This window comes from Chelonia mydas, chromosome 13 (assembly GCF_015237465.2).
Source record: "Chelonia mydas isolate rCheMyd1 chromosome 13, rCheMyd1.pri.v2, whole genome shotgun sequence".
NCBI classification, from domain to species: Eukaryota; Metazoa; Chordata; order Testudines; family Cheloniidae; genus Chelonia; species Chelonia mydas.
Window position 1 is genome coordinate 36812303 of NC_051253.2, and position 14713 is coordinate 36827015.

At 41.1% G+C, this 14713-nt stretch overlaps 1 protein-coding gene across 1 annotated transcript; it reads left to right on the forward strand.

The window, feature by feature from the left end:
- The first annotated feature begins 11812 nt into the window (after nucleotides 1-11812).
- On the forward strand, nucleotides 11813-12760 carry LOC102934513 (olfactory receptor 10C1). Its single transcript, XM_007069721.2, has one exon. The coding sequence runs from the start codon at nucleotides 11825-11827 to the stop codon at nucleotides 12758-12760; it is 936 nt and encodes a 311-aa protein (XP_007069783.2). The 5' UTR covers nucleotides 11813-11824.
- The last annotated feature ends 1953 nt before the right edge of the window (nucleotides 12761-14713 follow it).

Here is a 14713-nt window from a genome sequence, read left to right on the forward strand (position 1 = left end):
ACATTTTTCCTCCAACTGAATTATCCCCTGGGGAATATCTCAGCTCTCAAGAGACTCTATGTTGCTAAAGAGACTGAGAGACAGCTCAGCATTACATAGCAATTTATCACATCGAATGTAGTGTTGGTCTACTTTTTCTGAAATTTGTATTTCAATGACATTTTGTCATTAAGATTCTGAATTTCAACAAATACATCTGTGAATCTTGTAGAAAACAAAAGAAAATAAATGAAAAATGCAAATAAAAAATAAAATGAAATTACACTGCTGCCTCTCCCATTGTTTCACCAGTTCTAATTGAAGTATATCTGCATTGCATAGAACCGCCCCCCCCCCCATTTTAATTAGAGTTGGTTGAAATTTTCTGAGTTTCCCAAATATTTCTCCTCCCAAAAGTTAATGACAGAAATGGGTAGAGGAACTTGAAAATGTTTTGCAATTTTCTCTTCTCCCTCAGTAGATTAGTTCAATTATTTAGAACTTTCCATTAAATTTCAAAAAACGCTTACAAAGGAATTTCAGATATCTAAAAAAGAATGTCAACAATCACTCTCTCCCATTTGTCAATCTTTTCTAATTCAGCAACATCTCAGTACTAGACCAGAATGTCCTTAATCATAAGATTGCACATGGGTCACCTGAGGTCTAAGAGGAAACCTCTATTGCTGGTCAATTCATTTTTGTCATTCTCTGGTCCTGGGACATGCAAAATCATTAATCACGGCGTCTTTTCCCCCAGGAATTCATTGTGAGTAAAGGTTACATCCAGTTTGATGAGTTTTTCTCCCTCTCACAAAAGCTAACTTTTAGGTACATAGAAAATCATTTAGATTCACAAAGCCTGGGTTAGGGGCTCAGGTTCCCTACTCAATGAGTGGAGGTATATAGGCACCAAATAATAGGTTCCACAAAAGCCAGGATGGTGAGTGGGGAGCTACCTAAACTAGCTAACAGGAGATGCTGAGTAGAGCGGTGTGTGCTAAGCCCTGCCCCTCAACAGGAACGCAGCACCTAGGTCCAGGATGAAGTTAAGCGCATATCTTTGCTTGGGGTCTACAGCCAGGAACTGTCTCCTGGAGGTAGGTTCTGGAGGGGTTTCTTGCATGAAACAATGTAGGATGAGTTGGGTGCCACAGCAGCTTCCTCATAACTTTTAGCGTAGAGGCTTTGGTACTTACCTGGGAGGTGGGAGACCCCCCCAGTTCAGTTCTCCAACTGTCTGATGAGGAGAAGGTATTTGTAGAGGGGTTCCCCCCCCCCCCCCCGGGTGAGTGCCTTAACCATTGAGCTGTGGGATATTCTGCTGGGGGATTCCCTCAGCCTCTCCTGTTGAATGAAGTTCTGCTTTACATAGATAATTAAAGAGTCATCAGAGCAGGGAAATTGGGTCCTTGGGCTGTCACCTTCCAGTGGTGTACCCCAACCACCACCCTGCAGGGTCATCCTCACATGCTCTCTGGCCCAATTAATATGTACGCTTTTATTAAAAAAATGAAACAGCTGTAGCTGGAGAGATTGAGGGGGACCTCTGTTAGAACATCCCATTCTAGTCTGGTTAGGACACTGCCCTAAGAGGTAGGAAATACATGTGCAAATCCTTTCTACTTGTTGTTGTTGGTTGTTAGCCAGTACAGGAGATGGTGATCAAACTGCCCAAGAAGTCCACAGACTCAGTTCAGTGGTGAAGGTGCTCGGTCAGGTTTATTGTTAACGAAGTCTGGTCCTAGTGCCCTGGCTCAATGGTTACAGTTACAGTAACACATGTACACCCGTTACAATGGACAAGCTCAGTGAGCAGCAGGACTTCCCACTCCTACCTAGGCCAGACTAAGAGTTAAGGTGAGGCATCCCAACATTTATAGACTGAGACAAGCAATCTGGGATAAACAACTTACATACCACGTTACATGTTTCATGACATGTTTGTTATCTCCTATTGTACCTTTCTCCTGATGTTTCAGACAACATATCCCTATTCATCACCTCAGCCAAACCATTTTATCGTGTTCTAGGTTGGGGTGTTCTTGTGGTGGCCTGCTGGAATGTGTTTCATATTCAGTGTGTTTTAGCGATGCCAGCAATGATGTTTGCTTTCTTTGCACCAGCATTACACTGTTGACTCATATTTAGCTTGGGATCACTATGTGATCCAGACCCCTTTCCGCAGTATCCCTTCCTAGGCAGCCATTTCCCATTTTGTATGTGTGCAAGTGATTGTTCCTTCCTAAGTGGAGTACTTTGCATTTGTCCTTATTGAATTACATCCTATTTACTTCAGACCATTTCTCCAGTTTGTCCAGATCATTTTGAATGTTAATCCTATCCTCCAAAGCACTTGAAACCCCTTCCAGCGTGGTATCACCCCCAAATTTTATAAGTGTACTCTCTATGTCATTAACTAAATCACTGATGAACCGGACTCAGAACAGATCCCTGCGGGACCCCACTCGTTATGTCCTTCCACTTGTTTTGACTGTGAACCACGGATAACCACTACCTGGGAATGATTTTTCAACCAGTTATGCACCCACCTTATAGTAGCTCCATCTAGGTTGTATTTCCCTAGTTTGTTTATGAGAAAGTCATGTGAGACAGTATCAAAAGCCTTACTCAAAAAACAAAAGACAAGATATACCACACCTACCAGTTTCCCCCTATCCACAAGGCTTGTTACCCTGTCAAAGAAAGCCATCAGGTTGGTTTGACATGATTTGTTCTTGACAAATCCATGCTGACTGTTATTTATCACCTTATTATATTCTAGGTGTTTGCAAATTGATTGCATAGTTATTTGCTCCATTATCTTTCTGGGTACAGAATGAGCTCCTGGTATGACACTTTGGCCAAAAGAACTAATTCCTTCCTGTGATGTATAAACAGTGGAATCTTGAGAGGAGGAGAGAGGTTATTTCACCACAGTATTTGCTACTGTTGTCACCACTGCTGAAATACTGGCTAGTTCTTCTGTCCACAATTCTATTGATAAATTTGAGAGGTTTCAGAGAAGAGCCATGAAAATGATTAAAGGATTAGAAAAGCCTGCCTTATAGTGATAGACTAAATGAACTCAATCTGTTTAGCTTTAGAAAGAGAAAAATAAGGGGTGACTCAATTGCAGTGTACAAGTATCTACATGAAGAACACATATATAATGATGGGCTCTTCAGACTAGAACCAAAAGTTCTTACATTATCCGATAACTAGAATTTGCAATAAGATAAATTCAGACCAGAAGTAAGGTGTAACATTTTTAATGGAGGAGGCAATTACCCACTGGAACAATTAACCAAGGGTCATAGTGGATTGTCCCTCACTGACAATTTTTAAATCAAGGTTCTATGTGTTTCAAAAAGACCAGTTTTATGAATTATTTTGGGGAAGTTCTGTGGACTGTGTCATACAGGAGGTCGGACTTGATCATCACAATGTTCCCTTATGTTCTTGGAATCTTTGAATCCATTGGCGTAAAGAGAGGTTGCTGTTCTCACGCCCAGAGCCTTACAACAAGGTACCTAGGGCTTAGGCATTTAACTACCTTTGTGAATCTAACCCTAATTCTTCCTCAAGTTAAAGAAGTATGGGCTGGATGAATGGACTCTAAGGTGGATGGAAAGCTGGCTAGATTGTCGGGCTCAATGGGTAGTGATCAATGGCTCCATGTCTAGTTGGCAGCCGGTATCAAGTGGAGTGCCCCAGGGGTCGGTCCTGGGGCCGGTTTTGTTCAATATCTTCATAAATGATCTGGAGGATGGTGTGGATTGCACCCTCAGCAAGTTTGCAGATGACACTAAACTGGGAGGAGTGGTAGATACGCTGGAGGGTAGGGATAGGATCCAGAGGGACCTAGACAAATTAGAGGATTGGGCCAAAAGAAATCTGATGAGGTTCAACAAGGACAAGTGCAGAGTCCTGCACTTAGGGTGGAAGAATCCCATGCACCGCTACAGACTAGGGACTGAATGGCTAGGCAGCAGTTCTGCAGAAAAGGACCTAGGGGTTACAGTGGACGAAAAGTTGGATATGAGTCAACAGTGTGCCCTTGTTGCCAAGAAGGCCAATGGCATTTTGGGCTGTATAAGTAGGGGCATTGCCAGCAGATTGAGGGACGTGATCGTTCCCCTCTATTCGACATTGGTGAGGCCTCATCTGGAGTACTGTGTCCAGTTTTGGGCCCCACACTACAAGAAGGATGTGGAAAAATTGGAAAGAGTCCAGCGGAGGGCAACAAAAATGATTAGGGGCCTGGAACACATGACTTATGAGGAGAGGCTGAGGGAACTGGGGATGTTTAGTCTTCAGAAGAGAAGAATGAGGGGGGATTTGATAGCTGCTTTCAACTACCTGAACGGGGGTTCCAAAGAGGATGGCTCTAGGCTGTTCTCAGTGGTAGCAGATGACAGAACAAGGAGTAATGGTCTCAAGTTGCAGTGGGGGAGATTGAGGTTGGATATTAGGAAAAACTTTTTCACTAGGAGGGTGGTGAAACACTGGAATGCGTTACCTAGGGAGGTGGTGGAATCTCCTTCCCTAGAAGTTTTTAAGGTCAGGCTTGACAAAGCCCTGGCTGGGATGATTTAGTTGGGGATCGGTCCTGCTTTGAGCAGGGGGTTGGACTAGATGACCTCCTGAGGTCCCTTCCAACCCTGATATTCTATATTCTCACAATGAGGATATGAGTCGTGGGGCAATGTTTCCATGTTCCCATTGACTTGCATTAAATGCCAGATTTTCAAAGTATTCAGGTAATTCAGGTGCCTAATTCTGAGTCAACTCAATGGGAATTAAGAACATACATACCTCAATAAATGTGGGCCTGGCTGCCTAAGTCACTTTCAAAAATGGTACTTAAGCTTGTAAATCAAAAAGGTGTTTAGAACATTATTTAGATTAGCTTGATTAGCAAATTTCACCCTTGATTAGTTAGGAGCAGGTTTTGCCAGTCTTATTCACATTGAAAATAATGGGGCTTCTGCAGATGAAGGAACAATTTATTGTTTTTAAGAATCTTCCCTCTGCCCTTGTGAAATTGTCATCTGTTGAAAGCAGCACTGGCTCAGCCCATTAATTGTGGTGCGATGCCAGCATTCTGCCATCGTCCTTGGGTGGGAATTGCATATACTCAGTGGCATTTTGCTGGAGGCATCCTGCATTTGAACCAAACACTGAGGTCCTTGTTTGGTTATGAGAGGTGGAATTTGGAAATGTGTCCATGGGATTTAGGAGCTAAGGCACCAGCTGGATGCCTGTCCCAAAGATGCAAAACATTCAATGCCATATTCTACTCTGTTGAAATCATTAGATGTTTGGCACTGATTTCAAGAGGAGAAAAAGTACAGTATTCCCTTTATAATTATGTTATCACTTTATATAATGAGGCATCTGAGGTGTATCAAAGCTCAGGTCCCTGGGGCTTCTAAAGAAGCTGTTAAATATTCCAGTTCCACCTGTGACAGAATTCTTTGGTAACCATAGAGAAGACATGAATGTGGGATACAGACCAGGTGAGAAATTCCTTGATTTGTCTAGAATTATGTATATTTCCTTTGGATTCTTCTAAGTGAGCTCAACCTAGATGAGTCTTTTGAAATCCCTATTATTTCTTGAATTGAAATGTGCTCTGTTTTAAAGCCCTGAGTTCAATCCCATTTAATGTAAACACTGGGTAACTCTAGTGCAGTTAATTGTAGAACTGTGTGAAAATATTCCAACTCAACAATTTTCCATCAGATAATTCTGGTTGGATGGAATCAAAGCCTTTTACATGGGAATGTATTAATTTTATCTACATTTTGAAATATCATTATCAAGATGTTTTGTCTGTTCTATTCTTTTCTAATCAAAATGATAGCACTGAAAGATATTATTTGACCTTATTAAAATGAAACATTTTTACATTATTGAAATGAAACATGCTAACACATGCTTATAAGGTTCAAAGAAAATATTTTTGACTATATCATTCCTCATAAAAAAATCTGAGCATATGCCTTTCGTCCTGATTTGAGATTTAATGAAATTTTGAAAACTCAGCATTTACCATGGGTCATAAATTCAATTTTTTGACCAAATATACTTAATACTCTGAAACAGGCAGATGAATTGCTTGATTCTGATCTCATTTTCCTTGGTTTTCCACTAATGGAACCACAAGACATCAGAAGAAGATCTGATGGGATAGATGTAGAGCTACCATGTCTTCACTCCTGTTTTTCACTGGTGTAACTGCATCAATTTGAGTGAGTCACCCTAGGAGAAACTGTGGTATCAGTACCTATTCATGATTTTCCTCCATTTATAGACAGGAGAAACATGCCCTAAATAATTGTTGATTGACAAAGGCATTTGGGAGACTCTCAAAATATTTATTCAGTTCAGTTTGGGACTTTCAAAGGAGCATAAGGAAGTTAAATTTCAGTGAAGAGTAGGTCTCATACAGATGATAAGATAAAATCAAATAAAATTAAAATAAAAACTTCACTCAGTAATGTTATACCAATAAAATAAAGACCAGTAGGATCTTATTAAAGGGGATACGGCAAAATGCCACGTTTATTGTGAATACAGAAAGGACCAGAGTAAGCAGTCAGCTACAGCTATAACATTCCATTCACTCACACATGCACACACAAGTTCTGCAAGGTTGTTATAGTTACCAGCCGAGGAGTTGCTCGTGCCAAGTCACTGGCCAGGTAGCCTGGACACGAGGTTGGAGCCGTGTCAGATGCACATCCAATGCTCCTGGAGGGTGGTTGCAGAACCAGACTCAAAGTTCTCAGTTTTTAGGTTCTGTTTTTATAGGAATTCACTACTATACCAGTCTATGGAATCTGCTTCATCACGCTGCTTTTACTTTTGAAGTGATAATCAATCACCATTCCCTCATTTGAAGTGATGTTTAATCAGCACATGGTACATCTGTGACAGCTTGGTGTTATCTCATTCTTCGGTTCTTCATTCCCATCTTCACCCTTGGAGTGTTTGGGGGTGGAGTGTGGATTCCAGTTTGCCCTCGGGGTCACCCGGTCATTTCACTCCATACATTCTTTAGACAAGTGATATTGGGAGTTGTACTTTTCAAACTGGCACTTCAAAGCTTTTATCATCCATCCAAGCCAAACATACATTCACATTCACCCTCTATTTCACTTAACATACTTCCTATTACATCTCCATTTTATTACCTATCCTTCCTTTAATATAACCCTCCTACAATCATGACAGGTCTCAATATATCTGTCCATACCACTTGCTACATAGGAAGAGAAAACAAAGAAGATAAAGAGTACTAAGGGTGAGAGCCAACAAGTCTTTTTGTTATGTTCTGGAGGACAGATGTTTTTACAAAGTTCTTATCACTTCTGAGAACAGACTGTTTGTCTAGGCATGCGCTGGTACAATTAGCACCGACCTTCTAAATTTCACAGAGAGGCATTTATTTCAATTAGTGCAGCCTTGGTGTGTTAGCTGCAAAATGCCACATCTTTTTCCAATGGTCAGGCTCAGTTTAGGTCCTGCTCTGCACTATGCTCTTCTATATCAGAATGAACATTGATTTCTATTTTAATCCAACAGTAATACCGATTCCTTTTTAAGGTACACATTCAAGAGAACAATAACCCTTTCCAAGCATGACTAGATGTCTTACATCAAGGCTTTGTCTTCACTGGTGGCACGGGGTAGGGTACAGGACGATGTGTATATCTCTATGCCACAGTGAAAGGAAGTCCGTGATCACACCTCTGTGTGTAGTTATTAGGGCTGTCGATTAATTGCAGTTAACTCGTGATTAACTAAAAAATTAACTGTTATTAAAAAAATTAATCATGATTAATCACACTGTTAAACAAATAGAATACTCATTATAATTTATTAAATATTTTTGGATGTTTTTCTACATTTTCAAATATATTGATATCTATTACAGCACAGAATACAAAGTGTACAGTGCTCAATTTATATTATTATTTTTATTACAAATATTTGCACTGTAAAAATGATAAAAGACATAGTATTTTTCAATTCACCTCATACAAGTACTGAAGTGCAATCTCTTTATTATGAAAGTGTAACTTATAAATGCAATTTTTTTTGTTCCATAACTGCACTCAAAAACAAAACAATGTAAAACTTTAGAGCCTACAAGTCCACTCAGTCCTACTTCTTGTTCAGCCAATTGCTAAGACAAACAAGTTTGTTTACATTTACAGGAGATATTGCTGACTGCTTCTTATTTACAATGTCACCTGAAAGTGAGAAAAGGTGTTTGCATGGCATTTTTGTAACCGGCGTTGTAAGGTATTTACATGCCAGATATGTTAAGCATTCATATGCCCCTTCATGCTTCAGCCAGCATTCCAGAGGACATGCTTCCATGCTGATGATGGTCCTTAAAAAAAATGTGTTAATGAAATTTGGGACTGAACTCCTTGGGGGAGAATTGTATGACTCCTACTCTGTTTTACCCACATTCTGATATATATTTCGTTTTATAGCATCTCAGATGATGACCCACCACATGTTCATTTTAAGAACACTTTCACAGCAGATTTAACAAAATGCAAAGAAGATACCAATGTGAGATTTCTAAGGACAGACACAGCACTTGACCCAAGGTTTAAGAATCTGAAGTGCCTTCCAAAATCTGAGAGGGACGAGGTGTGGAGAATGCTTTCAGCGGTCTTAAAAGAGCAACACTCCGATGGGCAAACTACAGAACCTGAACCACCAAAAAAAAAAAATCAACTTTCTGCTGGTGACATCTGACTCAGATGATGAAAATGAATATGCGTTGGTCTTCACTGCTTTATCATAGAATCATAGAATATCATGGTTGGAAGGGACCTCAGGAGGTCATCTAGTCCAACCCCCTGCTCAAAGCAGGACCAATCTCCGACTAAATCATCCCAGCCAGGGCTTTGTCAAGCCTGACCTTAAAAACTTCTAGGGAAGGAGATTCTACCACCTCCCTAGGTAACGCATTCCAGTGTTTCACCACCCTCCTAGTGAAAAAGATTTTCCTAATATCCAACCTCAATCTCCCCCACTGCAACTTGAGACCATTACTCCTTGTTCTGTCATCTGCTACCACTGAGAACTGTCTAGAGCCATCCTCTTTGGAACCCCCTTTCAGGTAGTTGAAAGCAGCTATCAAATCCCCCCTCATTCTTCTCTTCTGAAGACTAAACAAGCCCAGCTCCCTCAGCCTCTCCTCATAAGTCATGTGTTCCAGGCCCCTAATCATTTTTGTTGCCTTCCGCTGGACTCTTTCCAATTTTTCCACATCCTTCTTGTAGTGTGGGGCCCAAAACTGGACACAGTACTCCAGATGAGGCCTCACCAATGTCGAATAGAGGGGAACGATCACGTCCCTCGATCTGCTGGCAATGCTCCTACTTATTCAGCCCAAAATGCCATTGGCCTTCTTGGCAACAAGGGCACACTGTTGACTCATATCCAACTTTTCGTCCACTGTTACCCCTAAGTCCTTTTCTGCAGAACTGCTGCCGAGCCATTCGGTCCCTAGTCTGTAGCAGTGCATTGGATTCTTCCGTCCTAAGTGCAGGACTCTGCACTTGTCCTTGTTGAACCTCATCAGATTTCTTATGGCCCAATCCTCCAATTTGTCTACGTCCCTCTGTATCCTATCCCTACCCTCCAGCGTATCTACCACTCCTCCCAGTTTAGTGTCATCTGCAAACTTGCTGAGGGTGCAATCCACACCATCCTCCAGATCATTTATGAAGATATTGAACAAAACCGGCCCCAGGACCAACCCCTGGGGCATTCCACTTGATACTGGCTGCCAACTAGACATGGAGCCATTGATCACTACCCGTTGAGCCCGACAATCTAGCCAGCTTTCCATCCACCTTATAGTCCATTCATCCAGCCCATACTTCTTTAACTTGCTGGCAAGAATACTGTGGGAGACCGTGCCAAAAGCTTTGCTAAAGTCAAGGAACAACACGTCCACTGCTTTCCCTTCATCCACAGAGCCAGTTATCTTGTCATAGAAGGCAATTAGATTAGTCAGGTATGACTTGCCCTTGGTGAATCCATGCTGACTGTTCCTGATCACTTTCCTCTCCTCTAAGTGCTTCAGAATTGATTCTTTGAGGCCCTGCTCCTTGATTTTTCCAGGGACTGAGGTGAGGCTGACAGGCCTGTAGTTCCCAGGATCCTCCTTCTTCCCTTTTTAAAGATGGGCACTATATTAGCCTTTTCCCAGTCATCCTGGACTTCCCCCGATCGCCATGAGTTTTCAAAGATAATGGCCAATGGCTCTGCAATCAAATCCACCAACTCCTTTAGCACTCTCGGATGCAGCGCATCCGGCCCCATGGACTTGTGCTTGTCCAGCTTTTCTAAATAGTACCGAACCACTTCTTTCTTCACAGAGGGCTGGTCACCTTCTCCCCATGCTGTGCTGCCCACTGCAGTAGTCTGGGAGCTAACCTTGTTCGTGAAGACAGAGGCAAAAAAAGCATTGAGTACATTAGCTTTTTCCACATCCTCTGTCTCTAGGTTGCCTCCCTCATTCCGTAAGGAGCCCACACTTTCCTTGACTTTCTTCTTGTTGCTAACATACCTGAAGAAACCCTTCTTGTTACTCTTAACATCTCTTGCTAGCTGCAACTCCAGGTGTGATTTGGCCTTCTTGATTTCACTCCTGCAAGCCCGAGCAATATTTTTGTACTCATCCCTGGATCCCTTTGGATTGTTATTGAGCAGAACCCCTCATCAGCATGAACACATGTCATCTGGAATGGTGGTTGAAGCATGAAGGGACATACGAATCTTTAGCCCATCTGGCACTTGCCGGCTTGCAATGCCGGCTACAACAGTGCCATGCGAACGCCTGTTCTCACTTTCAGTCATACCCTGTATGCCTCCATAAGTACTGTGCAGTATAGATGTATCCATATAGCGAAACATGGACCCTAATCTTCCTTACCATACTGTAATATTTGTGCAACCCACTTGGGTCCGGTGAAGCTACTCCTAATTTTAGTCGTAGTATCAGTAAAAGGACAATTGGTGGAAAAGAAAGGGATTGCAAAAGGTTTAGAATGTGCGAAACAGGGAAAGGTTCATGGGTAGATAAAGAGAAGCAAAAACAGAGGTGCAGGCTTGAACGATGAAGGGACAAAGTGAGTGAGATCAGGATTAAGGGCACTGAAGTCAATGGACTGTTGCCAACCTCATGGAAAGGAGATGAAAAGCAAGCCATCTCTCTAGCACAGTGCATAACATAATCATGCAGTGAAATTATGATAAACAAAGTCTGTGTTCTCAGCTGATGTATGTTGGCCTAGCTTCCCTGATTGTGCCACATGCCAGGAGAAAATCTGCTAAGGGGTCATATGTTATTTTAACATACATGCTCCAAAAGACTTGAAAGCAGATTTTGATGTTAGTTCCACCAGAGTAAATCCATTGAAGGCACTTCAGATCACACTCGTGGTTTACACAAGTACAATTTTATCAGTCAAAGTTTTTTTCCTTTGATGCTAGTAAAAAGGTGCATTTACACTGAGGTTAGGAACATACACCAATGTAAAGCTGTTGTGACTGAGAGGAGAATGTGAACCATCAGCCTTATTGAAGTTACTCTGGATTGACAGTGTTGTGACAGGAGAATTGGAACAAAATAGTGTTGGTCCTGATTCATATTAGACAGAGGGATGTATGTGTGGAGAGATAGGGGAAAAGTCATGATAGATAGATCAATTAGATTAGATGTCAGTTTGACTTGATTTAAAGTACCAAACTAATATGTAGTTTTTCTTTTCAAATCTCAAGTTGAATTATACTGAAGAAGAAAATGAGAAAAAACACCTCTATGACTGAGTTTGTCATACTGGGCTTCTCTGATCATCCAGACATGAATCCTGTTTTATTCTTGGTATTTCTATGTATCTACATCATCACAGTGCTGGGCAACATCGTCATCATTATCATCATAAGTGTGGATCCTGTTCTTCACATTCCTATGTATTTCTTCCTCAGGACCTTGTCTTTCCTGGAGATCTGTTACACATCAGTCACTCTACCCAAGATACTGGCCAACCTGGTCTCAGAGAGTAAAACCATGCCCTTTGCCAGCTGTGCTATACAGATGTATTTCTTTCTATTCTTCGGTGTTACTGAATGCTTCCTGCTTGCTTCTATGGCATATGATCGCTACAGTGCTATATGCAACCCACTACATTACACTGCCATCATGAATAAGAGGGTTTGCATCCAGCTGACAGGTGGCTCATATATCTGTGGCACCTTGGCAGCCATGGGGCACACAACTTTTGTCTTCACACTTCCTTTTTGTGGATCCAATGTAATCAATCACTTCTTTTGTGAGATCCAGCCGGTGTTGAAGCTGGTGTGCGGGGACACCTCTTGGATCGAGATCCTGATAATTTTGGGTGCTGCCTTCGTCCTCATGATGCCTTTCATGCTGATCCTGGTGTCCTACATCTGTATCATCTCCACCATCCTTAAAATTAGGTCCACTGAAGGCAGGCGCAGAGCCTTCTCCACCTGCTCCTCACACCTCATTGTGGTGACAATGTTCTATGGGACAGCCCTTATCATGTACGTACGCCCCAAGTCCAGCTTCTCTCCAGATGTGAACAAGTTACTCTCTCTGTTCTACTCAGTGGTGACTCCGATCTTGAACCCCATTATCTACAGCCTCAGGAACAAGGAGATGAAAGGTGCTTTGAGGAAAACAGGGATGAAGATATTTCATCCAGAAAAATAGACAATTTCCCTTCAACTGGATTATCCCCTGGGGAATATCTCACCTCTCAAGAAACTTTACAGCATGGAAGAAACCAAGAAACATTTCAGCATTATAAAGAAATTTATCTAATCAAATGTAGTGCTGGAGAACTTTTTTTGAAGTTTGTATTTCAATTAATTTTTGTAATTAAAATTATTAATTTCAGCAAAAGAAACGAGGTTTTTTTTTCAATCCCCTTCTGGTCTAAAAATCTGTGACTATTTAGAAAAGAAAAGAAAATTACACCGCTTCCTCTTCACATTTTTTGACCTGTTCTAATTCCAGTATATCTATATTTTGTAGGAAAATCTCCCATATTTAAATTAGAGTTGATTGAAATTTTCTAAATCCTCAAAGATTTATCTTCCCTAAAGTCAAAGAGAAAAGCATATATTGGGTGGAGGAGCTTGAAAACATTTTGCTATTATTTTTTCACCTTCAGTAGAAGTATTTCAAATTTTTAGCACTTTGCAATTAATGTCAAAATATACTTTCAAAGGAATTTCAGATATCTCAAAAAGAATGTGAACTATTATTCCCTACCTGCATGAATAGCTATGATATGGCTTCATATAATGGGGCATTTGAGGTGAATCAAAGACCAGGTCCACAGGGTTTCTAAAGAAGCTGTTGAATTTTCCCTTTCCTTCTGATACTGAATTTGTTGTTGATCACAGAAAGGAGATGAATGTGGGCTATGGAGGAGGTAAGAAATTTCTTGTTCTGACTATATTTCCTTTGGATTCTTCTAAATGTGCTGAATCTAGATAAGTCTCCTTAAATTCCTATTATTTCTTGAGCTGAAATGCGCTCTGTTTTAAAGTTTCAAGCACAAATATTAAACTAGTGCAAAATCACAAGTGACTGTATTGCAGGTTGTCAAGGTTCCTTCCCCACTCTGAACTCTAGGGTACAGATGTGGGGACCTGCATGAAAACCCCCCCTAAGCTTATTTTTACCAGCTTAGGTTAAAACTTCCCCAAAGTACAAACTATTTTACCTTTTGTCCCTGGACTTTATTGCTGCCACCACCAAGCGTCCAACAAATATAACAGGGAAAAAGCCCACTTGGAAACGTCTTTCCCCCCCAAAATCCCCCCAAGTCCTACACCCCCTTTCCTGGGGAAGGCTCGATAAAAATCCTCACCAATTTGCATAGGTGAACACAGACCCAAACCCTTGGATCTTCAGAACAAGGAAAAAGCAATCAGGTTCTTAAAAGAAGAATTTTAACTGAAGAAAAAGTAAAAGAATCACCTCTGTAAAATCAGGATGGTAAATATCTTACAGGGTAATCTAATTCAAAACATAGAGAATCCCTGTAGGCTAAACCTTAAATTACAAAAAGACACAAAAACAGGAATCTACATTCCATTCAGCACAACTTATTTTCTCAGCCATTTAAACAAAACAGAATCTAACGCATATCTAACTAGATTGCTTACTGACTTTTTACAGGAGTTCTGACCTGCATTCCTGCTCTGGTCCTGGCACAAGCATCACACAGACAGAGAGAACCCTTTGTTTCCCCCCTCTCCAGCTTTGAAAGTATCTTGTCTCCTGTCATAAATATAAAGGGAAAGGTAAACCCCTTTAAAATCCCTCCTGGCCAGAGGAAAAATCCTCTCACCTGTAAAGGGTTAAGAAGCTAAAGGTAACCTCGCTGGCACCTGACCAAAATGACCAATGAGGAGACAAGATATTTTCAAAAGCTGGGAGGAGGGAGAAAAACAAATGGTCTGTGTCTGTGTAATGCTTTTGCCGGAGACAGGACAGGAATGGAGTCTTAGAACTTAGTAAGTAATCTAGCTAGGTATGTGTTAGATTATGATTTCTTTAAATGGCTGAGAAAATAGCTGTGCTAAATAGAATGACTATTCCTGTCTGTGTGTCTTTTTTGTAACTTAAGGTTTTGCCTAGAGGGATTCTCTA

Excerpts from the sequence above, each read along its gene's own strand:
- LOC102934513 (XM_007069721.2), top strand. The coding sequence starts at position 11,825 with ATGAGAAAAAACACCTCTATGACTGAGTTTGTCATACTGGGCTTCTCT.